Below are 26,352 nucleotides of genomic sequence, written 5' to 3' on the forward strand. Positions count from 1 at the left end.
GGCAAGAAAAATGATGCTCCAACGTCTATTCCATTCAAAACTGAAAGGCGGAAGTTTGTGATAATGCAAATTTTCTCACCTACTGCACAATTTCTAATGAGTAAGTCTTTGAAAGGGGTTTGATAAATGTAGCTTTATGAAAGATACCCCTAATGTTAAGTTTCGTTTCGGGGAATTGACTTGTACTCAGTGGTTACCACTATCATCAGGCTCGTTAATCATTAATTCTGACAAATGGACATGAAATTGCAGCACGTTTAATGTTTACGAGGCACTCAGCAACAACCTGCATTTATCATCCGTTATCTGATCTATATGAACACATAAATTTGCCTGCGGTTTCATTAAAGCTGAGCCATCCTGTAATTAGGAATATGTGATGGAAAGATCTGGCTTATTGCAGCTTATTTAGTCTATGAATGGATAGGGTAGGTGATTGGAATGACAAGGATCGGGAATTGAGATATTAGTGCGTCACCTCTTACTGAAACTGAGTGACTTAAAAAAAAAGTGATTTTGGTGATAGGCTTGATTGTTTTGAAATTTATTCAATGCTTCCTTTATTAATTTTTATATCTAGGTTTCATATATATCGATAAAAATTCATGTCGATATAGTATATGAAATGTGATTAAATATGAGATATTCAAATTTCTGCCAGATTATTACATTATAATTATATCAGGACTTTTGTGATTTTTTTCATTTCAAAAAAATTATAAAGAAATAAACAGAGATGACCTATAAGAGATTTTAACCCTTTATTTACCGAATTATTTTACCATCAATTTTTCAAATTTATTTTTGAACTATTAGTTAAGTTTTGGTACGGAATAAACCGTGAAAAAAGAAAAACTTTTTTAATTAATTAAAATAATTTAATTATTTAATAATGAAAGATTTTTAATGCTATTTTTACTACTTACTTTATATCTACAGTACATACTTTATATATTCTTCGCGTTCTTTCAAATACTATTAGAAAAAACAGTCATATTATGAAGATATCAACTGGATTTAAACGGTACTTTAAAGTATCGTCGGTAAATAAAGGGTTAAAATATATCCATTCTAATTATGGTCCAACTGCTAGTTTCTAAACTGTTAGATTAACCACCATATAATTACTGTCGGAAAAATGCTTTAAAAACAACATTTTATATTGTTTGAGACAATAACATAGGGCTTAAAAATTACAAACTCTAATTTTTTATGCAAAATCTTCGGTTCTATTAGTCATATTTAATAAAATATTCTTAGCGCTTACATTTTTTACACTAAAAGAAAAAAAAAGTGTTTTTCATTTTATGAATGGAAACTGCAGAGTAATGAAGTTTTGAATCTCAAAATCTAAGCAAATGAAAAATAACTTGAAACGATCGGAAAATCGTATCAAACAGAAATATTTTAAAACTCATAAATCGTTCAATTTTAATCGCAGAAGAAAGAAGTTTCTTTTTTTTTCCCCTCCCCTTTAAAATGCTAATGTCAAATATATATATATATATATATATTAAATAGAATTAATAAGACTAACCCAAAAATTTAGATATTGTAATTTTTAAGCAATACATTTATTAAATCAAACAACATAAAATAAAATTCTTTAAGTAATTTAGCAATTTTTAATTGAAAGTATATGCATCTTTAACCATTTAATTGGATAGTTAGAGTGGATTTAAAAAGACCAAAAAATTTCAGCTATTTCACACTAGATGGCAGTACGTCTGAAATACTTCAATTTTAATGCTATAAAAATTGCCAAGACTAATTTAGGAAAAATTGTGGATTATATCTAATCTGGTTTTTCGCAATCTCAAAGATAAAATGAATGGGTAATATAATTCACTAATAACACATTAATTTTCTTATAAGATCCAATAATTTCATTTAATTAAAAAGTACATAATTTTTCAAAAATGATTATTTACATTAAAGTTTTTAGATTTTTCATCGTAATTTTAAGTTCTGAATATCAGTTACAATAAATTAAAGTATACTCTTTCAAAGGGGCGTACAATTCTTTCTTTTTACTTACCATTTCTCTTTTTCTCTTACATCCACTCACTCCACTTCCGAGCTTGCATGCTTGTTAAATGGGCTAAGGAGTAACTGACTTCAAGGAAGTCCCAAGATTTTTTCAGATACTTTCAAGGTAACTTGATTTTATTTTTTCATTTGATTTTTTTAAAAACATATCTAACATATTCAAATTCAAATCAAATAGTGTTTGTATTTTAGAACATTACTTTTAGATGTTTTTTTTTTTTTTTTTTTTTTTTTCGTGTTTGCAAATGCACTTGCAAATAAAATCAGTCCACTTTTTTTGTCTTTGTTTTTTAATTTTTTTTCTACTGGCTAGCGGATTTAAAAATCGAAAGTACTGGAAAATTTCGTACTTTATAGGCTTATGCAAATATGTAACTTATGACTAAGTTTTGTAATTATTAACCGTTTCGACTAAAATTACTTCAAATTTTAAATTTTTTTTTTATATACGAATGCGTTGAAATCAATTCTGTTGAGGATAACCCGCAGTGAAATGTTCCATTATTTAAGTCTGTCGTAATCTTTGTAACCTAAAAATTTTTTCTTCGAGTGACGTAATACTTGTTACCTACTTATATTTATGCAAATTTTTTTAAAAAAATTAATTAAAAAATATTTGATTTAAAATTTTGGAAGATGGAAGGAGACATTGTCTAAGAGCTCTAAAAGAGCTTAAATTGGTAAAAGTTTATTCCGCCGAAATTTAAACCATTTATTCTACCGAATGGATATATATTTGATTAAAGTTCTCTGTTTTTCATAATTTTAAAGTGATTTCAGTGAATTTTGAAGTTCTGGGAGCATTGCTTTGGAAATCAACTTTTAAACTGCCCTTTGACTAGGATGAGAGTATAAGAATAAAGACAATATCGATATCTCTGCCTTTGCCTTCTCCGAATTTTCAAATCACCCCGGCAGTAATTGGCCCCAACAGATTTAAAACGTAATAGACTGGACTACAGACGTTTTTATAAAAAAACACTCTATACAGAGATTTCAAATTGCCACTTCGGCAACATAAAATGATTAAATATTCTTTTGGCATTCAATAGTCATAAGCGAAATTTTTAAAAAATGCTTGATTAGTAGAAACTAACAGGAATTTTCTCAATAACAAAAAATGAAACAAGTCATTTAAAAAAACAATTAATTCAATTCCTTCTTAAGTCAACAAAGAAAAATTTTATTTTAGTTACTTTTTATTAAATAATTATAAAAAAATTATTAAGTATCAAAAAATTATTGATTTTCCCAGAATTGAACTCGCATTCTTCACCTTCACGTGAAAAGTACTGAAATCCTTGCATTTCACCAATTGAGCTACTACCTGTTGATTTCAATTTTCTTTACAAACTGCTAAAACTCTATTTAAAGTATTAAAAATTAATTAAATTTAATTAATGAATTAATATTTGAAAAAAAACTGTATTAACATCAAGTGTCATCCATTACAAGTTTTAAAAAATGTATTTGAACTTGAGTGGATGAATAAACTTGAACTTGAGTGGATGAATTTTATTAACGATTGAAAATTTGAACAAGATATATAAATATATATTGTTACAAAATTTTTCTTCTACAACAAATACCGCTAATCAATTGTAATAGCGCAGCACATTTAATTGCTAGTTCAGCAGCTTTCTTGCAGTCTAATCCTCCAGTTTCTCTACGTGTCGGCGACTCCGATTCTCACCACATACCGCCTCTGACTATACACACGACTTCTGACGATCCACACAACTTCTCCGCAGCTTCAGAGTGCCTGTCTTTTATAGTTCCGGGAGGCGGAGCTAGAATCTTACAGACCAATCAGGGCGTATCTGAGTGTATCTTGGTTCCTACTGGATGGATCGTGAAACTTCTCGAACTTTCCAGTATGATCCATTTAGTCGCCAAGCTCTCGGGTCATTGACGCGGCACCCGCTCAGCACGCACAGGACAGATCTTACAACGGTTTTTCCACGATGACACTTTTCGTGCCGGGTAGCAAAATTACAGACTTGTAACATTATATAGGGAGAATGTGAACTAATAGTAGGAATTGAAAAACGTCCATAAACTTACGAAAAATTATACTTTTTTTTTTCATTTAAACATAATCTCTTTCATAGCAGAGACACAAACAAAGGGAAATGTCACTATAAAATGAAAAAAGCATTTCACTGCTTACCTTTGAGATGAATGCATGACCTAGAATATCATCAGGACTAGTTGGTTCTTCAATCCATAAAAGATTGAACTCTTTCAGCTCTGTCATCCAAAATATGGCTTCCTTTACATCCCAGATTTGATTCGCATCAACCATCTGAAACACATAGTGGCAAAATTTTAAACTAATTTCTCCCCATAAAATTCGGAAATAAAGTGGTCAACATTCCAATTTCGAGGGAAAGATGTTATTTTAAAAATAAAAAAATAGCACGCATTCAGAAAAGCGGCACAGTAACAGAATCTCATATTCCAACCATAAATCTGTCCAGAAGACTTTTTATGACGTTATTGTGAATATGTACCTCAAACTCAAAGAAATAAATTCCGGATCATTTAAGTAAGTACAAAACAGTATTCCATTTTTCATTCTACATTTAAAATTGTAACGAATTTCTTACATTTAGAAGGATAAATAGAGAAAAACACAAACTTAACTTAATGTAACTTGGGGCTCGTAAACTGACGTCATTCGTTGTTTTGCATTATTTACATCTAAAATAATAATCTTTTTCGCAAACCAGAATATTTTCCAAAATATTTTCTAAAAATATTTACCTTAAAAATGGAATTTTTTAACGTAAAATGGGAATGGAATTTTAAAAGTAAATTCTATTTCCATTTTAAGTTAAATTCTTCTTCTTCTTCTTCATAAGCATAGCAGCCCCTTACAGACCTTGGCTGCCTCAACCAAGTACGTTAAATAAATACGAAATTTAAAAAGGAATTAACGTTTAAAACTGAATTTTTTTAAAAGAAATTCTTATATATAAAAAAAATAATTTCTATATGGAAGGAAACCCGAATTCATAAATAAATAATTTTAAAAAAACAAAGAGAAAGAAAAAAATGAAAAATCAGTAGAATAGAATGCATGAATTCATCATTAAAATTTTGATTCGCAAAAAGATGGCAAGGAAAAAAGTATACTATGTAGCCGATTCAACAAATTATTAGGACATGTGACTCTAATGCAGAAATAATTTACAAAGGAAAATTATGCTGATATAGAAAAAGATAGTTAAAAAATAAGATGCTAGTAAAGGAACAGTTTACTAAGAAATATGATTCTGATACAGAAAAAATTTACTAAGGAAAACTATACTATTGCAGAAACAATTATTAAGAGATATGGTATTGATGTAGAAACAGTTTACTAAGAATTATAAAGCTGCATAAAAAATAATATACTGAATGGGGCAAGTGTCTTTTAAAAAATTACAAATTATTAAAGAATTTAGTCAATCAATCTCGGCTGAAGCAAACTTTGCAAATCATTGCCGAAATGCAGCAAGCAATTTCAGAGTATGATGATTTCAATATGAGATGACATAAGCCTTAATTTCACGATCGTTTTAATCGAATCTTAACCCTCCTTTGCATGTTGATGAAAATTTCCATCATAACATTTAGTGAACAAAAAATTGTACTCAAAACAAATGTATTGTAAACTGGTTATTACTGGCAATTTTTTTTCACGACTATTGCGTAATAAGGAACATAGCTGTAAAAAAAATCAAATGTCACAATCCTTATAGTGAGTTTGAACTTGTCATTCCGCTGTTTATTGTGGTTGAAAGAAACCTGCGAATTCTTGAATATTTTTTATAACTAATCTGAGATTTTTTTTGCTAATAAAAGCGATAATGAGTGGAAAAAAGTTTGGCTTTTTATGTTTCTGTTATTTTTTGTGCAATTTCAATCGAATACCCCAAATAATCTTTCCAAAACCATGTGACAAAAATTTACATTACTATGCAGTTATATCACTTTTAATGTATGACGAAAATGTTTTTTTTTTTTTTTTTTTACCGTATGTTTATTTTATGTTATTTTTGTCGAGAAATTTAGAAGAGAGGGACATTGAAGATTTTCAGAAAGTAGGTGGGTCACTCCGGTGCAAACACTCTAAATGCAAAGATTATTTTACAATTTCATGCAGTAAATGTGAAATTAATTTGTGTCTAAATTAGAATAATAATTGCTTTTAATTATCATCAGGAATAAAAATGAAACAAAGACATATTACTTTTTTTATTTATTTTATACTGAGCTCAATATGTAAATTTGCATAATGATGGATTTCCATCATACTTTTTTTACATATTTTACATTTTTACATATATTACATATTTTTTACATATTTCCATCATACTGCTTTTTTAATAAATTTATATTAAATATTTATACTGGGACTTCTTTAAAACATTTTTCCTTTAATCAAGAGCATGAAATATATCACCCTAATTTATTTCGCAAAAAAAAAAAAAAAAAAAAAAAAAAATCATACAAAGAAGGGTTAAACACGCACGAGATAACTTTATAGAAAATTTTCTTACGATATTATATAGTACAAAATCATATTACAAACATTACAAAATAGAATATTTTTGAAGAATTAATTATGATTATCTTATATTTAGAGCCAGTATCTACATTACAGAGAGATTTGAAACACAATAACATTTAGAATCAAAGTTTAATAAATATGAAATGTTTATTCATTTAATATTTATAAATCTGCTTATCACTCCTAAATGAAATGGAAAAAATAATTGATAACAAGATTATTTTTCCACTTTATTCCTAGAATATAATTTTGTAAACGCTTAACCGACATATGCAGTAATCAAAATTAAAATAATAAATGATTTTAACGAATTGATTACAACATGCTAAATTCAATAATTTTCAACTGAAGAAGAATTCGATTAAAAATTAGTTGTAAGACTTAAATTATTTATTATTTATTTATCAAATTGTCAAATTTATCATATTAGAATCGTTTCCTGTTTATAAATGCATTTTTAAAAAACCGTAGTAGGAACTCAAAATTATTCACTCCAACCTAAATAAATCTGAAAATTCTTTTTGTTGTACTCACAGAAAAATCTTGATTTATACTCTTCTCTTCTTTATAAAAAGAAAACAAACGATATCATTATCAAAAACCAGAAAAGGGAAATGAACTCCATTTTCTTTCGAGTTTTGCAGTTTAAAATCAATGTTTTAAAAAGAATTATGGGAATATTTATCTTGTCAGCGCAAGTTCTGAGAAAAAGAAATTTAAGAATATATATATGGTTTCCCTTTACTGTCAGGGTTTTATTTCAAAAATCCTCCGAAAAACAAATGAAGAAATGCTATCAAAATATTTTTCTAAAAGGCATAAATCGAAGTACAGTTTGGAAAATTTGTAATAAATTCTCAAATTAGATAAACTGTTCTCATTTCTCTTATCTGCTTTTAGAAAGTATAGCATTCAGAAATATTTATCATTTAATAGTTAATAACATATGTATGTAACAAATAATTTAACCATTATTTAATTTTATTACAATTTTAATATTTTTACGATAACGCTCAGAATATTCACAAATAACTCATTACGTGTAATATTGAAATGGCGCTAGTTTAAACTAAAGCACATGACACAATCAATGAGAAATACAAATATGAACTTGTAATACTGTTTCACTGAACCGTTCATTTCTTGGTAAGGAAGAGTGTTATAGATATAGCTCAAATAGATGTTGACTGGATTCCGAGTGAATGATCCCTGGTTTTGGCGATAAACTTGGCGAAAAAAATGAAGGACCCAAATATTCGAGAATCATCGCAGAAACTTCATTAAGATTCGAGTTCCAACGTTTTTTATGGAATCATTTAATGCTCTATGACGAGAGCTGTAAAAAGAGCAGTAGATTCGAAAAACATAAATAGTCGAATGAATTTTGATCAAGAATTCGAATGAACTGACCAAACTTTTATATATGTTCATCTGTAATTTTCTCATTAAACACATGATTTAATTTTTTAACTTAAATTGAAATGTGTCGCCACAAATAATGGAGTCTTAATAGTTGTGAAGCCGAAATGTTTGTCGTTTCATCCCCCCCCTTCAAATACCGTCGCTCAAAACGCAATTCTACATCGATTTTGTCAGCAACTTTATCTATCTATCTCCTGGTGACCTTTTCTTTTCTTTGAGTATCGCCCAAATTAAGTATCAATCTAAAGCAATGGTATATATAGCTTTACACACCTACAGAGAATCTTATTTCTGAGTGCCATCCAAACTGGACATTCTGCTACAATGAAAGGTGTGTAAAACTATAAATATCATCAATCTAATGTAATGCTATATATAGCTTTACACACCTACAGAGAATCTTATTCCTGAATGTAATCCAAAAGGGACATTCTGCTACAATGAAGCTAATTTGATTTTTATGTCATCAGGTGTGTAAAGCTATATTCAGCATCAATCTAAAGTAATGCTATATATCGCTTCACAAACCTACAAAGAGTCTTATTCCTGAGTGCCATCCAAACTGGACATTCTGCTGCAATGAAGCAAATTAGATTATTATGTCATCAGAGCTACTTTCTGAAATCAAAGATAAATATTTTTGAATATATGGAAATTTAATTAAGCTTTAGTATTTCAACTATCCATTTTAGTTGTTCTATTAAGTTAAAAACTGGGCTTCAAAAGTCAGATGTTTTCATTTTCTTTTAGTGTGAATTTTAATATTTTTGGTATGGATTTTGTATATACAGCAAATATTAGATTTTATGCTTGTGTTTTTATAAATGAACTAGAATTTTCAAATTTTTAATCGGCTTCTTGTTTATGCTCTATCAACTTTTCTCTTTGGCTCACCTCTAGAATGTTCAAAGGAACATTATGTTCAGAAAAAGTTATAGTTATTGTTGGGTTTTTTTTTTTTTTCCTGTCGCACATTTTAATTTTATTAAATCATTCACTTCATTTCAATTTAATGAGAGTTGACTTACTAATAAGCTATCTTTTCCTATTTCCTCCCTAATTATAGCTAACCTTCGCTTGTCATCATCTAAGTTCTGTCCTACTTTAACCTTGAATCTGAAAAATAAATTTATTATTAAAATGAGTAACAGACTGACATAAATTAAAATGAATAAAATAAAAATTGATTTTGCAAATTAAAATTTCTGCAGAAAAATAATATAACCCTGATAGGAAGTAATTGCTTGAATAAAAAGAATAAATAACTAATTTAATTTATTAAAATTTTAAAAACCCATTTACTCGTTTTTTAAAACGCACATACTAAACAACAGAATTTTTTAATTTAATTATTTTTTACTTTTTCATCTTGGCTTTTATTCTTTATGAAGTTCAGCCTAAGTACAGGGTGTCCCACAACGTATGCAGCGTCTAACTTTTAAATATTCGGATAGAACACGTTAAGACTAGTATTCTGATATACAACATGTGGAGTCCCCGAATATAGCGTCATAGTCTAATTACACGAAAAACGTTAATTATGGTTTAGTTTAGTTTAGTTTAGTTATATTAACGTCCCGTTGCAAAGCAACACTAGGGCTATTTTGGGTCAGACCTCGTAATTTTAAACCGCGGTCAGATGACGAGGACGACACCTGAGCTGGCACCCCCCTCTCCACGCCACACCACACCAGCAGGAAGACGTTTGCCATGACGGATTTAACGTGCAACAGACCCTCTTACACGACGGTTCTTCGGTGGAATCGGGTCTCGAACCTGAAACCCTAGGGCTCACAAGTCAAGACCTTACCACCAAGCCACCATTAATTATGAATACGGCAGTTTATATTCCAAATTACGATGCATACGATGATTGCCCAACATGGAAGCTTCCCTAGGTGATTATTCAAATTCATGGCAACCAATGAGAGGAAAAGCGTGTCTGCAATTGAATATGCAAATTCTTGCAGCGGTATATATAGCTAATAAACAGGTTCGACGAGAATGAGTCTCGCGTTATTCGCTAAAAAATTTCAGTGTAATGTGTGTATTCGTTGTGGTTCTGAAATGAGCAAATATTCGATTGAACGTGTTTTCATGGAGTTAACTTATCATGAATTGCAATCATATCACAGTGTGGTGAAAAAATTCGGCAATCACCATAACATAAACGGCACGACGATCAAAAGAACGTAGGAAATATTTAAGGAAACCATACTGTGATGGACAATGTGCTAGAGAAAATGTGAGATGCGTGCAAGAACAGAACCTAATGTTCAGAAGGTGAAAGTGTTTAAATGACAGTGACATTCCATTCTTGCATGATATAGATAAGATAAGTGATTATTGGTTATCGATTATTACCTTACCGCACTAACAAAACTTCGATCACATAGCTGAAGATTTTCACGATAGACTGATCGATTCCATTACAAAACAAATAATGGTACAGAAAGGCCGCCTTCCTCCCCGGATCTTAACCCGAGCGAATTTTTTTATGGGGACGTTTGAAAGATACAGTGTATCTTATACATCCCTCAACATTGGGTGATTTGAGAGCAGGAACTGAAACCGAGGTCAAGGAAATTGGATGTTTTGAGGAAAACAATTGAGAACTTCTATTCCAAATTTCTCCATTTAATTTGTCCGAACGGTCGAACACTTATTTTCATTTGGTTTTGTTCTCATTTCTTGAAGTTTTCATGACACAAACTCCACACCTTAATTAGATTATGACACTATATTCGGGGAACCCAAATGTTATTCATCAAAATACTCGTCTTGACGTTTACTATCCGAATCTGTAAAAATTAGACGCTGCATACCTTGTCGGAGACCCTGTATATACACTGGTAAAATAATATATATCATACAGAATACACAACTGAAATGATATTTGTCATACAGGATTGTACACAATTTCAATTTTCTGATACATCCGGAAAATCAAATAAATTTATTCTTTATAAACATCAAACAAGCCAGGTTAAGTAAAAAGAGTTTTAAAGCTATGATTTATTTTTTTTACCTTATTTTAAAGTTAAATTTAAAATAAACAATCATTTTAATTAAAAACGATTTTTAAAACAATGAAAGAATCTTGACACTAAAGAAAAATATATAATTTTTACAAATACATAATTTAAGTCTTATCTTTAAATTCTGAAATAAATCCGATAATCCAATTCAATAGAATAGAATCTTCTAATATCATAACAAATTTTATATTAACATAAAAGCAAAATATTATCAGTTTGAAAGTATATTAGTACAAAACACATAACATTTTTCGTTTTAAAAAAACCGAAAGCCTTCTGTGAAAATGTCAATTTACCAAATAATTATTAGAAAGAGAAAATGAATAGTGATGTTTGTTGCTAAAAAAATGCACTTTACAACAATTATTTCGCTTCAATTTCTACGAAAATATTATTTTTTTTTTTTAGTAATCAATTCGTATTTTCTAGGAATATATTATATTTGTAAACATTTACTGTAACACAGGTATGACATTTGAATTCGATTATCTGAAATATCTATATCAAAAGAAACTTGTGAATTCAAACTTCTAAATTAAGACGAGTAGCTAATTACATAATTATCTTTACCATTCTAAGAAAAAGTATAGAAATATGGTATTTTCATACTTTTCATCATCATAGGAAACGAAAACTGTAAATGCTTTTTTTCTTCTGTTATTTCATATTAGGAAACAAAATTTGCAAATGTTTTTTCTTCTGTTATTTTATATTAGGGAACAAAATTTTACGCATGGTAAAAATCCATTGTATCTGAGTTTTCAAACCAAAGATATCTACCGACAGTAATAAAACTCTCTAAGAGTGTCTATGAATTATCTTTCTCACTGGCAAATTGTTAATATTATTTTTCGTTGTTTTTGTATTTTTCGGTGGTAAACTATTTATTACCTTATTTTATTAACTTGATGAAATTATATTTACTGTTATGTCAGTTTCTCTTCTTCCCAAGTACACAAGTAAATTTGACTCAAAAAAGTTTTCGTAGTTTCGTAGTAGTAAATTTGACTCAAAAAAATTTTTAACTGATTTTTAAGATTCTTAAAACTATTTTGATATGAACGTGAGATGATGCATTCTAAGCTCCACTAGATTGTATGGTTATTTTACCTGATAAGGGTTTATCCAAAAATAACATTTTGAGAAATAAAAGTGTTTTCGAAACATAATATCTTACATAGTAATAAAATAATTCCAGAAAATATTCCACTCATGGGTCAAACATCTTCTCACTGGAATTATTTGAAAATTTGAAGAAGGGAGATATACCATCTCATGTCCACATCATCTGATCACAATTCAAAATTATGATGTCAGCCCAAAAATAATTGTTGTATTGATTCATCAAAAGTGACGATAATATAATTAAGCTAATTGCTTTTTAAAACTTTATTGCATTTCATAATTCTAGACGGAATGGGAACACATAGCTACATAAAATTATAGCTAAGAATTTATACGTCGTAATTTCGTGTATAATTTTGGTAACATATAAATCAATAAATTCCGAAATTAAAAATAATACATTTTTATTCAACCTGAATATCAGCACATAAGTTAAAGGATAGAAAACTTATTTTTGCAGAGGAAATCCAATTTGTATTTTGAAATAGTATTTCAATTATTTATATGATAATGAAAATAGAAATGCTCCGAATATTTAATCTAAACAATGTTTGATAACCATTCATGAAACAAAATACACACCATACAAAAACATCGGGGGGGGGGGGAGAGAGGGGAAAGGAGATTTTTAAACAACTTAATCAACAGTCAATTATCAATCGACAACTATTCTTTGGGATGGGGGGGGGGCATAAAAATATAATTATCCTATCAATCATATCCCTCATTCTCGAAAGTTACAAATGCCAATATATATAGAGAGAACTTCTTCAACCCTATTAAATTCATATTTCCGTAAACTGGAAATTAACTATTTTATATTAAACATTGCATATTATTACGAATTTATATTATTGTTTCCTTGTACATTCAGTTTTATAATAAGGAAGAGAATTTTACAAATAGTTCGAAAGAATATTTAATGGATTCCGGGCCAATGAGCCCTACCTTTGCAGATTTTTACCGATAAAAATAAAAGATCCAGAAACTACTAGAGTTATGGTGATATCTCGATTAGGAGTGAAGATACGATATTCTTCTAGAACTTTCTTTGCCCTGTTGCCTAAATTACAAAATGTTGAGAGACAGAGCTGCAGTCAGTTGAGTTGAGTTCAAGCGAGTTATTGAGCGAATTCTCTCTTTAGAGTACAAATATCCTGCGAGTTCTTTATGAACACCTTTGTGGTATTACGGTTGTTATTGGAGATTTGTTGCTGTGTTCTGCTGTTTATTATGTGCTCTTTGTTTCATTTGTCTTTTTCGACCTTTGCATTTTGTTTCCATTTCGTTATTTGATATTGATCATGATGAACTTTTTATCGGAGAACCCACTGACGGATTTCGGATTTTTGCGTAGCAATATTTAACATGGATGTTCTATTTCATATAAAAAAAAGTTTAATTATAAATGAAATGTACAAATTATCCAATCGCTCAATATTATTTAATGTCATTATATCAATATATACTCGTTTCATTCATTTAACGAGAACACAGTATCCCAAATAAATGAATAAAAAAATTATTATTACTGCGCGCAAAGTTCTTACTAAGTATTCCTTAACCATTACTTGTAGCATCAAACAACAAAAATTCGCTTCTTTAAGAATATTGCGAATTGCTTTTCTGTACAGTAAAAATAAATTATTTAACTAGAGCAATTTTACTAATGACAAAATTTTGGGAAGTTGTTTCGGTAATTAAATGTGCATTAATAGATTACCAGTTCCTAATTAAAATTTAATTAATTATCGAACATACTGACATTTCCGAACTGATATGAACTTGAAAAGTTTCTTAACTAAATGAAATACTAATAATCTAAAGAGTTTTAACTATTTGAAAAATAGTTAAAAATGAAGGAAGGATCTTCGTAAGAGAGTAATTTGGATGTAAAAGTTTTCATAAAACGATATATTTTTCATTGTCTTTTTATTCTTGTATTCTTCGTAATTAATTAATTGTTTAAGGGTCAATGAGGTGATAAATTACAGGCATTAATTTGATAAAATAAAATTGGGGAATAAAATAATTTATATTCAAATAATTGTGATAGGTGAAATCAGTTTTGTATAAGATACTTAAATGAATTTTATTTTATTATTTCATGAGATTAATTACGATATTATTTCACGAAAATTTTAGATTATCATTTCATTTAAGTTATTATTTCTTATTGCATTTTAATTCGTTGGCAAATAACCCCATCCAGCTTTGCATTTGCATCCCATATTTTATTGGGCAACGGTGGCCTGGTGGAAATGTGACGGCTACGGAACTCGAGAGTTTCAGACTAAAGATCCAATTCTACCGAAGAACCGTCATATAAGAGGGTCTGATGCACGCTAAATCCGTCGTGGTCAAACGTCCTCCCGCAAGTGTGATACGAAAGTTTGGAAAGGGAATGCCGACATAGGTGCCGTCCTCGTCATCTGACGGCGGTTCAAAATTACGAGATCCATCCCAAAATAGCCCTAGTGTTGATTTACAAAAGGGTGTTAATATAACTGAACTAAACTCATATTTTATTTTAAAAATTGACTTATTTCTGTATGGTTTAAAACGAACTTTTAGGAACTTGTGTCGTTACTTTAATATGAGTACGCTCGTTTTAAGTGTATTAAAATATGAAACAATATAAACAGAAACTAAATAAATAAGACAAAAAGCATCCTGCAGAATGTATTTTGTATTCCAATTCAATAAAAAAAAAAAATCAGGCAAGATTTTACTTACGCTGTGAACCCCTCTTTCAACTTTTGTTTGCAAAGCTGTAAAAAAAAAAATAGAAGCATTTTATTATTTTAGTTTAGAAAACAGCAAATAGATTTCATCAAAATAAAGGAAATTGCATAAATATATATATCATGATACATTTGAAAACTAAAAATCTATATGATATCATTAACGCCTGACATTTTACTAGTTAACATGTTTGAATAAAATGCTAGTTAAACTCTTAAAAATAAATTGGTTTTAATAACTGATCTAATACCGTTAATTAACTCAGAAAAGTAATTTGAACTAAGAAATTCTAATTTAATTTTTTTAATTCTTTCCAAGCTTCTAATGAATAAAAAATAACTGTTAAAATTGCATAGATTTGCTTCAAAAGACTGAAAGGATAATTTATGAGTATCAGCGTATACTTTTCTTTTTTTCTCGTGTATTTTGTTATATAAATGTACTATATGAGAAATATTATTCTATTTATAAATACATGAATATTTTTCTTTAAATCGAAATAATATTTATTTAATATACAGTAGAGAAACTTTGTAAGAATGTTTTAATGTTTGATAATTTTAGTTAGTGAAATATTAAATTTTTTTAATGATTTGAATAACCATTTTCACACATTTGTTCTACTCAAAATCAAATTAGTATTGTGAAAAGCACTTTTAATTTTCATAATTGAATAGAATAATTACTTAAATGCCTTTTAATGTATTGCTCTGTTTTGTAACAAAACAAAATGGAAAACTCAGTAAATTAGTAATTTTATTTAATTAACTACTAACACTCAGTAGTTAATTACATTACACATTAGCACAAAGTTTATCTAAAGCAATGTTTAAACTATATTCTACAGAAGAATATTGAAACAATGAATTATTTCTAAACGTTCTTAACATAATAAATTGATTGAGAAATGATACATTTAAGAATTAAAAATATTAGAACTAGAATCAGAAAAAGATTGAAATTTAAAACTTTATTCTTTTCAAACTCAAAAGAATGCCAATAAATATTTTGCACCACAAAAATATTTTTAATCTTTTTTTTTCTCTCGATTCATTAACTTAAATATCAAGCAAAAAAAAATTACCTCTCTGATTTTTTCATCACTGTAACCGATCCAACCAACACTAGTGCAATATGCAGGATAACCTTCGTGTAGCAATTTAGCTTCTGAAATATATATGAAAAAAATATTTAGAATTTTTTTTTTTTTTTTTTTTTTGTTTCTTTAACAGCATTCAACACTAAAATGATAAATAAAAAAAGATAAACTTTTAAAAAGTTTTTCTTAGCTGAAAAAGAAAAAAGGACTTTTTAAACATTCTGCTGATTTAATCTTTAATTATTCTTTAGAATACAATGTGTGCGTGCGTGCGTGCGTGCGTGCGTGCGTGCGTGCGTGCGTGCGTGTGTGTGTGCGTGTGTGTGTGTGTGTGCGCGCGCGCGCGTTTTTTTCGCTGTAAAAATATTATCGCACCAAAGCAAATTTTACTTTGTTTCAAAACTAAAAAAAAAGAAGTAAGACAAGCTACACATGATAATTTTAAAAATAAATTCCTACTACAGGTATTAAGAGATTATATGATACTTAAAAACTATAGCGTTAAATAGAACGTTTATGGCATAACTAAATATTCGTAATTTATATTATGACAAAATCAGTTTCTAAAAATATTTGAATAGCCTTAATTATACAAATAAACACATTTTTAAGTAAAAAGTAATGAAAATTATAATTTTTCAAATACAAATTAACATTCCACTAAATATCATAACAATAATTTGAAAATACTTCATTATTTCCACTTTTAACTGAAAATAAGTAAGTATTTAATACTAAATAAGTAATATTAAGTAATTATTATTTTTATTCTGACTTAATAAACTACTTGAGTTTAGCAATGCAGTGTAATTTGTCATATTTCCTTTCAAAGTAAAACAGAGAGACTTGAAGCTTTAAGTGGAAACGTAAATATTTCAACTCAACTGAAATTGAAAAGTCTGAAACATTTCTCTTATATGTTTTCCCATAAAAGTATGCCAACAGAAAATATGTGACTTGTTATAAAAACAGAAACTAAAGAAAAACACTACGATTTACTAAAAGATATTAGAAAACGTTGAAACATTAAAAATAAAGGAAACAAAACAATAATTTCTCAACCCTCCCCCCGCTCCCTCCCCCGCCTCCGGCCCTCCTTGCTTCAAACCAAGAAAGCAACTAGTTCCAAAAGAAGTGTAAACAACGAAAATAAATTCTTCAGCCAACAATTGTTGCTGACAACCGCAGGTCTCAAAGGTAATTTTCTGGGAACGTTTTCATTCACTTTTCGATGAGTTTTCTGGAAGTTGAAAACAGCAAAGACATTTAATTTAATTTTAAATTAAAAAACATATATTTATTTCCTGAAAAACACAAAATATAAACTTCAGCAACAGCAGAATTTATTAAATCTCCTTTTCTTTTTCTTTTTTTTTTCCATTTTTTTTTAATTTAACACTTCGCGAATATCGATAAATTGGAATTAAAAAAAAACTTTTTAATATAATTATTTCTATTATTTTACAATTATTGATTTTTTTACAAATCCGATTATTTCTAAAAAAAGTGTTCATGCCTTCTTTTTTATTTGAAAACATGAAAAAAATATTAATTGAGAAGAAAAATTATAAATTTCATAAGATATTTTATTTCAAATATGTTACAATACAGAGAAATAGCATCATGACAAAACAAGAAAAGATTCCAAGACTGCATGAATCAATGGTAAAGAATAAACAATTCGAATATAAGAATCTATTTATTCGATTTCTGAATTTCCTTCGTTACTGATCTTCAAGTAATTCAATAATTCGATAAACATATTTTTAATTATTATTTTTGTTATTAAAAAATTAAAATTCAATAAATATAAATTACTGGGTGTTCAATATGTGTTATCTCAAAAGCACTGTTTATGGTGATAATTTAAACAATTTGGCGCAACTGAAAGAAGTGATACACCGACATGTGCGTAACTTCCTCCTGATATGCTAAGAGCTACTGTTGAGAATGCAGTAATACGATTTAACTTGCTTTCAGAAATTGGTGGACGCCACATTGAACATGCTTCGTAACACATTTCAGAAACAATTAAACACATTTTAAACCGATGTCTTCAGTCCTATTTTGCTTAACAATATTGCATACAACGCCATTTCACCCCTGGTAGTGAGTTTTTAAACTTTTTTTTTTTTTTTTTGCGAAAAAAACATTTTATGGCTTTTTTTTTAACTATTAACAAATTTGGTAACATTTGGTCCAGTAGTTTTCCTTTTATGGCCATTTCAAAGTGCAACTTTAATTATAATCAACCTGTATTTAAGAAATATAACTATTTCAAAATTAAATGTCAAATCCCTTTACCTATATTATTTATTTTGATCGTAATAAACATGAATGGAAACTTATAAAAGTGCCGTACATAGTTAAAAATACACGTCTTTTTTATCATATTATTTTTTTGTGTGTTTATTATAATAACATTAAGTTTAGAAAACTTTTATGTGTTACCGGTCATTAAAACTCACAATTTTTTTTCTAAACATGCAAAAACTTTTACCCCTAAAAAAAGCCGCTCTCATTAAAAGCGACGCAAATCCACACAAACAGCTTAAAATGTTCCAACATTTTTTTTTTTTTTTTTTGCATAATATTATGTAAATGATGAATATAATCCTAGCTAAGAATTAAGATAAAGGAAAAAATTCTGATTTTTTTTTTTTTTTTTTACCAGTCATTTTGATAGAAGCTTTTTTTCTCTAGTTCATTAAATAGAGTCTTAAAAATTAAATAAAAAAATGAATGGAGTAAAAAAAATTTGCAATTCATACCAATAAAAAAAAATGAGCTCTAACAAAATGCCAGTAATGCGTAGAAACACTTTGATATAGCGTATTTAACTAAAATTCCTTATCCATAAAATAATTTTTTTTTTTTGTAATGGATATAAATGGGAAGAACCTAAAACCATTTTAAGTGTTTATCTTTTAGAAGTAATTAACAGAACAAGGAATGATCAATCTTACCTCGCTCTTTTTTAGTAGCATCTTTCTTCTTTAAAAGTTCTATAAAAAGAAATGCATTATAGATACTTTTAATTTCAGATTTTCTCATAGCATATTTAATTAACGTAGCATATTTTTTTCAACGTAGTTGTATTCAATATAAACCAAAGAACAGCAATTCGCCTTAAATGTTATACAGAAATCAATCAAATTCTAAATTTATGTTAATTGCTTTCAGTTTCTCGTATATGAAGTACAGAAAGAAATATTGCAGTCATCAAACTTGAGTATATGACGAATATCTTCGTTGCAGACCCCTCTAAGTTCGAAAAATACATTTTAGCACTATGTCGATCTTTCTCTCCATTGCAATCATTAAAAAAAAAATTCAAACTTGAGTTTTTAACGAATATTCTCGTTACAGGCATAGCTACGTCAAAAACATACTTTTAGCATTATGTCGATCTCTCTGTCAATCTACATGAGGCAAATGTAACTCAAAAATACTTTGAGCTAAACGGATGAAATTTGGCATATGGTCCTTGTAGAAAATTTGTAAATTTCAGTCAAATTTTACGCGAAATCTGTTCCAAAAAAGATGACTTGTCCATATGTTCGAATATAAATTAACACAATAACTACAAAACTAGAAAAACTAGATGTACAAAATTTGATATACAAATTTAAAATCTAAAGTATAGAAACCTATCGAATTTAGAACTAAATCCGTAAATGGTTTACCGTCTGTCGGTCAGTACTTACACAAGCATATAAATGCAACAACTCAAAAATGCAGTCACTTAAATACATGAAATTCGGTATGTGATTACAATTATAGTTCTGGGTAAAACACAAATTCGATTTTCGGGTACATATTACTATATACCAGGGATAAATTATCAAAAAAAGTCGCTGAGGATCACATAATAAAATCAGTAAAAATGCTAAATTTATGTGGAAGATATGTTAATACGGGCGATTATTATTTTTAAAAAATAAAATTATTCCGATATATGAGACCGTAACTATCATACTTTTGACAAGAACGGAATAAAATTTTGGTTCAAGGAACTTTGAGAAGAATCATATGGAAAACAACAGTTATGGTTGCAGTGACAGAATTTCAAAATTTTCAAATGCCAGGCCTTTTTTATTGAAATGTGTTTTCCATCTCAAAAAAAACAATAAATAGCGTTAGAATGGTAGGAAATGTAGAATGTAGCAGGAAAATCACTAACGCTAGATAGACTAAGAAGAAAAGAGAAAACAACATGGTGCGTCTATCAGAGATGTGAAATTCAACAGATTCCTTTTGGCATACTTGCTTTGGTTCTAGGCACCATCTGCCAATTAGAAAGTGCCATAGTAGTTGAAGTATGAAACGTTGAAATGTTGAATAGCACAAAAATTTGTGAAACACAATACAATGTTTTGCTTCCTATTGCTTCTCTGCTGTTACTAATTGTTTTCTCTTTTCTTCTGAGTCTGTCTAAAGTTAATGATTTTCATGCTAGAGGTAACGTTGATACGCTATTTATTGTTTTTTACTGTGGAGAATACATTCCAATAAAAAGAAGTGGGTGTCGCCCTTTGAAGCTTTTGAAATTTTGTCATTGCAACCGTAACTGCTAGAGTCTTATTGTTGTTTCTCATATAAGTGCGTACCTCAAAATACCTTGAATCAATTCTTTTTTTATTCCTGTAAACAGTATGATAGTCAGTCTCATATATTGGAATAGTTTTTTATAATCGTCCGCTATTTCGTAACTACTGTTTGCCAATGCCGTGTGTAAGGCATTCGCAGCTTTACCCAAGGTCCGCAGTGTTGTGCTCGAGACTGGAAGTAACATCTTTACAAGTTTTGGGAATACCAATCCTGTTGATTTCAGAATAATGGCAATATTAAAAATCTCATTAAATTATTATACAGTTCTGTTATATAATTTTCAATATAACTAATCCACTTTTATTATAATACTACAAATCTGTAATGTTGCTTCCCAGCACGGTTAGTTCAATCACTGGAAATACCTTTTTACGATCATCTCAGTAATGGATGTTAATCGGATGCCAAATCAGTGATATCACGGCTTGGCGACAAACTTGGCGACCATTTGGTGACGAATTTGGCGACAAAATAAATAATACTGGAATTTTCAAGAATTTGGGAGATAGAGCCAATAGGATGGTCTCTTATGCCTAATTGTTCCAGAACCCTCTCTGAAAGGCTCCGGGAATTATAAAAGGCCTGTAGTTCAAGCCGAAGACAGTCGTGTATAGAGTCGTCGAGAGGTATAGAGTCGCAAAGCGCGTCAACGGCGAAATAATTGTATCAGTCCAGCATAGCGCAAGCGTTGTGTGGAATTCAAGCATTTGCTGAATTTAGCTGCGAGCCGAATTATGGTGTTTGTTATAGAAGCTGCATCGAATCGTGTGTGGAGTAGCCAATCGTGTAGCAGTGAGTCGGCAGTTGGATACAGCTAGGAGACAGTGGAGAATTGCAGGCATTTGGAGAGACTGTAGAATGTAGCTACGTAGATTCCCTCCTCCTGCTGAATTCTGTCTGGCCACTTTGTATGCTGTGGTTGTTATTACTATTGATTACTACTTGTGGCTACTGTTTGTTGTAGTGTGCTACTGTGTATTGAGCGTGTTCGTCTGTGCTTATTCGTGAGTGTTTCTTCGTGTAAAATCCTGAATTTGCCGGAATTTTCAGTAATGAATATTTTAGACTTTTCAATGACTGTTTCTTCGTCGATTAACAAATCGAAAGAACCCCGAATTCATAACAATAATAATACATTAGCGCATGCATTTCAATATGTGTACGATTTTAGGCTGGTATACTTTCTGTAAATTTACGTGATACAAAAATCGCATCATTATGCGCACAAATGTCTTGCATAATACACAGAATGCAAAGCTCTACAAAGTAGACATATTTTGAGTTACCTCTTCTTAGGTAGCAGATGCAACGCGAAGGAAAAATTTTATTTTAATTCATTAAAACTGTTCGAAAATTCATCGCTTTCTCTTAATAACTCGGGAGTGTATTATAGTAAAAAAAAATCATTTTTGTACCATTAATATTAAAAAAAAATTAATTTCAGTGATACCAATTTTATTTCACGTAATTTCATCACTCATTTTAATAACTTTTTTTTTTCAAAATCAATTTTAAACTCAATTTGTAATGTACAGACAAATGGTGAAATTATTTGATTTTTAACGGTTAAAAACTATTTCCTGTTTGTTTGTTTTTTCAATAAATTAAAATAATCTTTCTTGTATAAAACTTGAAAATTTTCCAAATTTTGTGAGAAGTCTCTTATTTTGCGATTACACAGATTTTCTGAAAATCTTCCATCCTTTTGGAATTATAAAATCAATTCTATTCTGTAGTTGAAACGGTCGACAAATAGTAATTGAGTTATTCTATATGAAACTTCGTGAATATAATGTAATTATAAGAAACACCGGGAGAGGTCTCTCCAAAGATTTCTCGCATACTCTTGAAGAAATTTGTCATGACAAAGAACGCCTTACATGGCATTATATTGGCATTACAACGCCTTACATTGGCGTACAATAGTTACGAAAACTTTTGGCGTGAATTTAGCATTTTTACTGAATTTATCGTGTCGTCCTTGGCGAATTATTTGGCAATTAATCCCTGGCATGCGTCAACAGTAGCCAAAAATTGAATTTGTGTTTTAGACACGTTTTTCTCAACCGATCGAAACAAAAATTTGATGCAAAACTACGCTTGAATTCACGAAATCCCATACTCAATTCGATATATATAAATCATTCCATTTTTGAATTAACGTGTTTATATGTTTTTGAAAGTACAGACCGACAGGCAGTCAGCCGTAGTTGTAATTTCCTCAAAATTTGTCAGGTATCTACACTATAGATGTTATATGTGTATACCAAATTTCATCTATCTAGCTTCTTTTCGTTTTGAAATTATCGTGTTAACTTATAATCGAGCAGCTAGACAGAAAGGCTTCCTGAGAACAGATTTTACTCAAAATTTGATAGAAATCCCACATTTGGTGTAAAGATCGCATACCAAATTTCAGCCGTCTAGCTCAAAGCGTTTTTTAGTTATCTTTGTCACAGACAGACAGACAGACGGACGTATTCCAAAAATGGGTTTCTTGAACTCAAGGAAGTCTAAAACGTGGAGATTCATCAAAATCTCGAGTTCATTTTTTTTTTTTTTTTTTTTTTTTTTTTTGTCGATTACTGTACTTTCTCTATACTACGTATACGAGAAAGTAAAAATAGAAAAATATAGGAAATTTAAATGTTCTTTAATTTGAACTTACCGATAGCTTCTCCTTTCGTTATGACATCAGTTCTATACAAAAAAAAAATAGAAAATTCTAATTATGAAATGGATTATACTCATTTATATCCAAAAATTACATATTAATTTAAATAAAGATAATCTTTCATAAACAAAACTCATTAATAGAATATATCTACTTACATATAACGAAAATCGATTGTGGATACTAACTGCTTTGGGCTCTGAAAAGAAAGATTGTGAGAAAAAAATCCCAAATACATCAAGCATTATTATTTTAAAACATACAATTTAATATGAAATCATGCATCTTTCAGGTTACAATCAAAGCTAGTCAATTTATGAGATGCCAATCTGATAATGAGGGTTAGTTTCTACAAAAAGTTTTGACACAACTATCTAATTCTATAAAAAGTTTAGAAAATTTAATGCAGTATACCATAAAATTACTTTTCAAATACAGATTCCATCTCTTAGATAAGTATTACTCTCTCTTCAAGAAACGACCTCAACAACCTTAAGAACCTTAAGAAACTACCATGTTCTTAATATGTGAACCCTAGGTATCTACTCGAAATTATGACAACTGTTCATATGAGCGAGGCTAATGTCTCAATCGCAACTTTTAGTCGTATGATATGTTAACATCTTCTCATGAGAGATAACTCCAACCTTAAGAAACTACCTAATCTTAATGAATGACCTTCCATAAGCTTATTCCGAAATCATAACAATTGTCCATACAAGCGAGGCTAATGTCTTATTATCTGTGGTACAACTGAGGTGTACCGCAAATAATATTTTTTTTATTTATTTCTTAAACCCTTTACCAATGTGCCAGAGATTTTCAACTACAACTTTCATTATAGTCAGTGTATTTTCTGTAGGCGGTTCAAGGTCACATTTTCTACATCGCTATTGGTTGTCTGGTACCAGTAACGCGGTAGAAAATGTGACCTTGAACCGCCTGCAGAAAATACACTGACTATAATCAGAGACAATCATATCCGGACAGTCATATTGGCAAGATAGAAGCATGTCTAAACAAACACATCTTCTAATTTTATAAGGATAAAGATCACAGCTGAGAAGCTCGTACGAGTGAGTGTTTGTTCGTTATCATCGAATTCTATACATTCAACAGTATTTTTCGAACAAAAAGGAAGTGATCTCAATGGGAAAAAAATAGAATGAATGTGGTAGAGAAAAACAAGAAATATCCCCACATCAGTTAAGCAGCCCGAAACAATTGTGTAGTTTAAAATCTGCACTGTCGTATAAGCAGACTAAGCAACCACAAAGAGCAGATTTGATGATATTTGGGGGGAGGAGGTTGTATAGAAATTTGTAAAAAATACTAGGTTGGTTACAGTAAAAGTTTTGAGATTATATAATTTAAGGATGGTTCTAACATTTCTAGAGTGCAAGTGGTCAGTTCTTAATTGTTTCGTGATGGTCACTTGGTTATTACAGCATTTATAAACATCATGCATCTAGTTATAAAAATTAAATCTGTTCACAAACATCTCATTTTCCTACCATTAAATATTACTTATAATGTATGAGTAAAAAACAGTTTTGATTAAGTTATGAAATCTGCCATAGCAAATTTCCATCAAATTTTGAAAAACCAAATGATTAAATATAACGATAACATAAGCACATGCACCACATATCCACATTCTGCTAAAGATGTTTTGACCAGTTAAATAGTTTATAAGGACATTTTGCATTATGAGTGGAAATTTGACGAATAAGAGTATGATTTACACAGTTAAATTGCATATGGCGTCACTTGATACGATAAATCATGGATAGCATTAATTTGGAATGTTGATAAATTGATAAATGCATGGAAAAAACAAGAACTCATAAAACAAGAGATGTAATCGAAAGACTTACCAGTTGCGTCCTCCAGTTAGATCGCAATCAAAATTGCTATTGCTAATTTTACAAATATTTAATAAGTGCTCATTAATGTAATATTAGATGTATTCATATAGCTCCATCTGTTTTTCAAATAAATGTCGTTAAAAAATCTTTAAATTCTTAAATTCAATCTAGGAAAACTTGGGTATGAAAACTGACTTTGCCGACACATAATATTGAAGACCTCAAATAAAATAACAAAAAATTTATCTAACGCGCGTGAAAACTAAAAAAATAATATGGCTTTTCTTTAATTACGAAATGGTGTTTGTTAAAACGTAATATTATATAATGATACTCTAATGCGTATCAAAAAAGTGCACACATAATTATTCATAAATTTGATGTATTAATATATAATATATACTATGAGAATTAATATCTTTAATTCTTATATTTTCTTTAATTTGATGTATATATATATAAAAGTACAGAGAACAACACTATAGTACCATATCAACGAGCAGCTTCCAAAGAGGTTTCCCTTCTCGCCTGGCCCACAGATCCCACAAAGCATTTACAATTGCCGCAGTCGCTAAGTGTATCACACCTTTTTCTGGACCGATCTGAAATAATACAAGTAAATATATTAATTGTATTACATTTATTTCTAAAGAATCCTTTTAAAGAAAAGATAGGGATCAAAATATCGATTTCTGGAATTTTTATTATTTACTGTTTACCTGTTTCTAGTTTAGAGTTTATTTTCTCTGTCTATAATTGTCCATTTTAAACAGTTAAATAAGATTATAAATCAATTTATAAATTAGGAATTTCCCTTTATAGTTAATTATTTACTGACTTTAAGAAAATATTCACGAGATGACGAGCCTGGCAGCTTATGCAAATGGTGAAAATTTTGAAAGGATACATATATGAGCGGATGTTTTTATGTCTGAAAAAATATTATCAATATCAAATTGAATTTCGTCCACTTTCTTACAAAATAGCTTATTTTGAAAATAATTTCTGCCCTAATTCAGTAATTGTTTGTTCATATAAAATATTACATATTATATATATTTTTTTAATCTTTTCAATAATAATTAAATGGTTTCTTTTCTGCTTATGAAATGTAAAATCAGATAGATTAAAAAATTATTTATTTTTAGTTTAAAATGATGTTT

General features: G+C 29.2%; 1 protein-coding gene across 2 annotated transcripts in view; it reads right to left on the bottom strand.

Moving 5' to 3' along the window:
• The window catches only part of LOC129969113 (mitochondrial enolase superfamily member 1-like), a 62,807-nt gene that overhangs the window by 22,304 nt on the left and 14,151 nt on the right, over positions 1-26,352 (bottom strand). For both annotated transcript variants that reach the window (XM_056083525.1, XM_056083524.1), the window contains exons 4-11: positions 25,678-25,791; positions 23,480-23,520; positions 23,316-23,347; positions 19,003-19,041; positions 16,022-16,104; positions 14,929-14,963; positions 9,058-9,145; positions 4,220-4,354 (exon numbers count right to left, since the gene is read on the bottom strand). In XM_056083525.1, coding sequence (XP_055939500.1) covers positions 4,220-4,354; positions 9,058-9,145; positions 14,929-14,963; positions 16,022-16,104; positions 19,003-19,041; positions 23,316-23,347; positions 23,480-23,520; positions 25,678-25,791 — 567 coding nt within the window. The remainder of the gene's footprint in view (positions 1-4,219; positions 4,355-9,057; positions 9,146-14,928; positions 14,964-16,021; positions 16,105-19,002; positions 19,042-23,315; positions 23,348-23,479; positions 23,521-25,677; positions 25,792-26,352) is intronic.

Source organism: Argiope bruennichi, chromosome 5 (genome assembly GCF_947563725.1).
Source record: "Argiope bruennichi chromosome 5, qqArgBrue1.1, whole genome shotgun sequence".
NCBI lineage: Eukaryota > Metazoa > Arthropoda > Arachnida > Araneae > Araneidae > Argiope > Argiope bruennichi.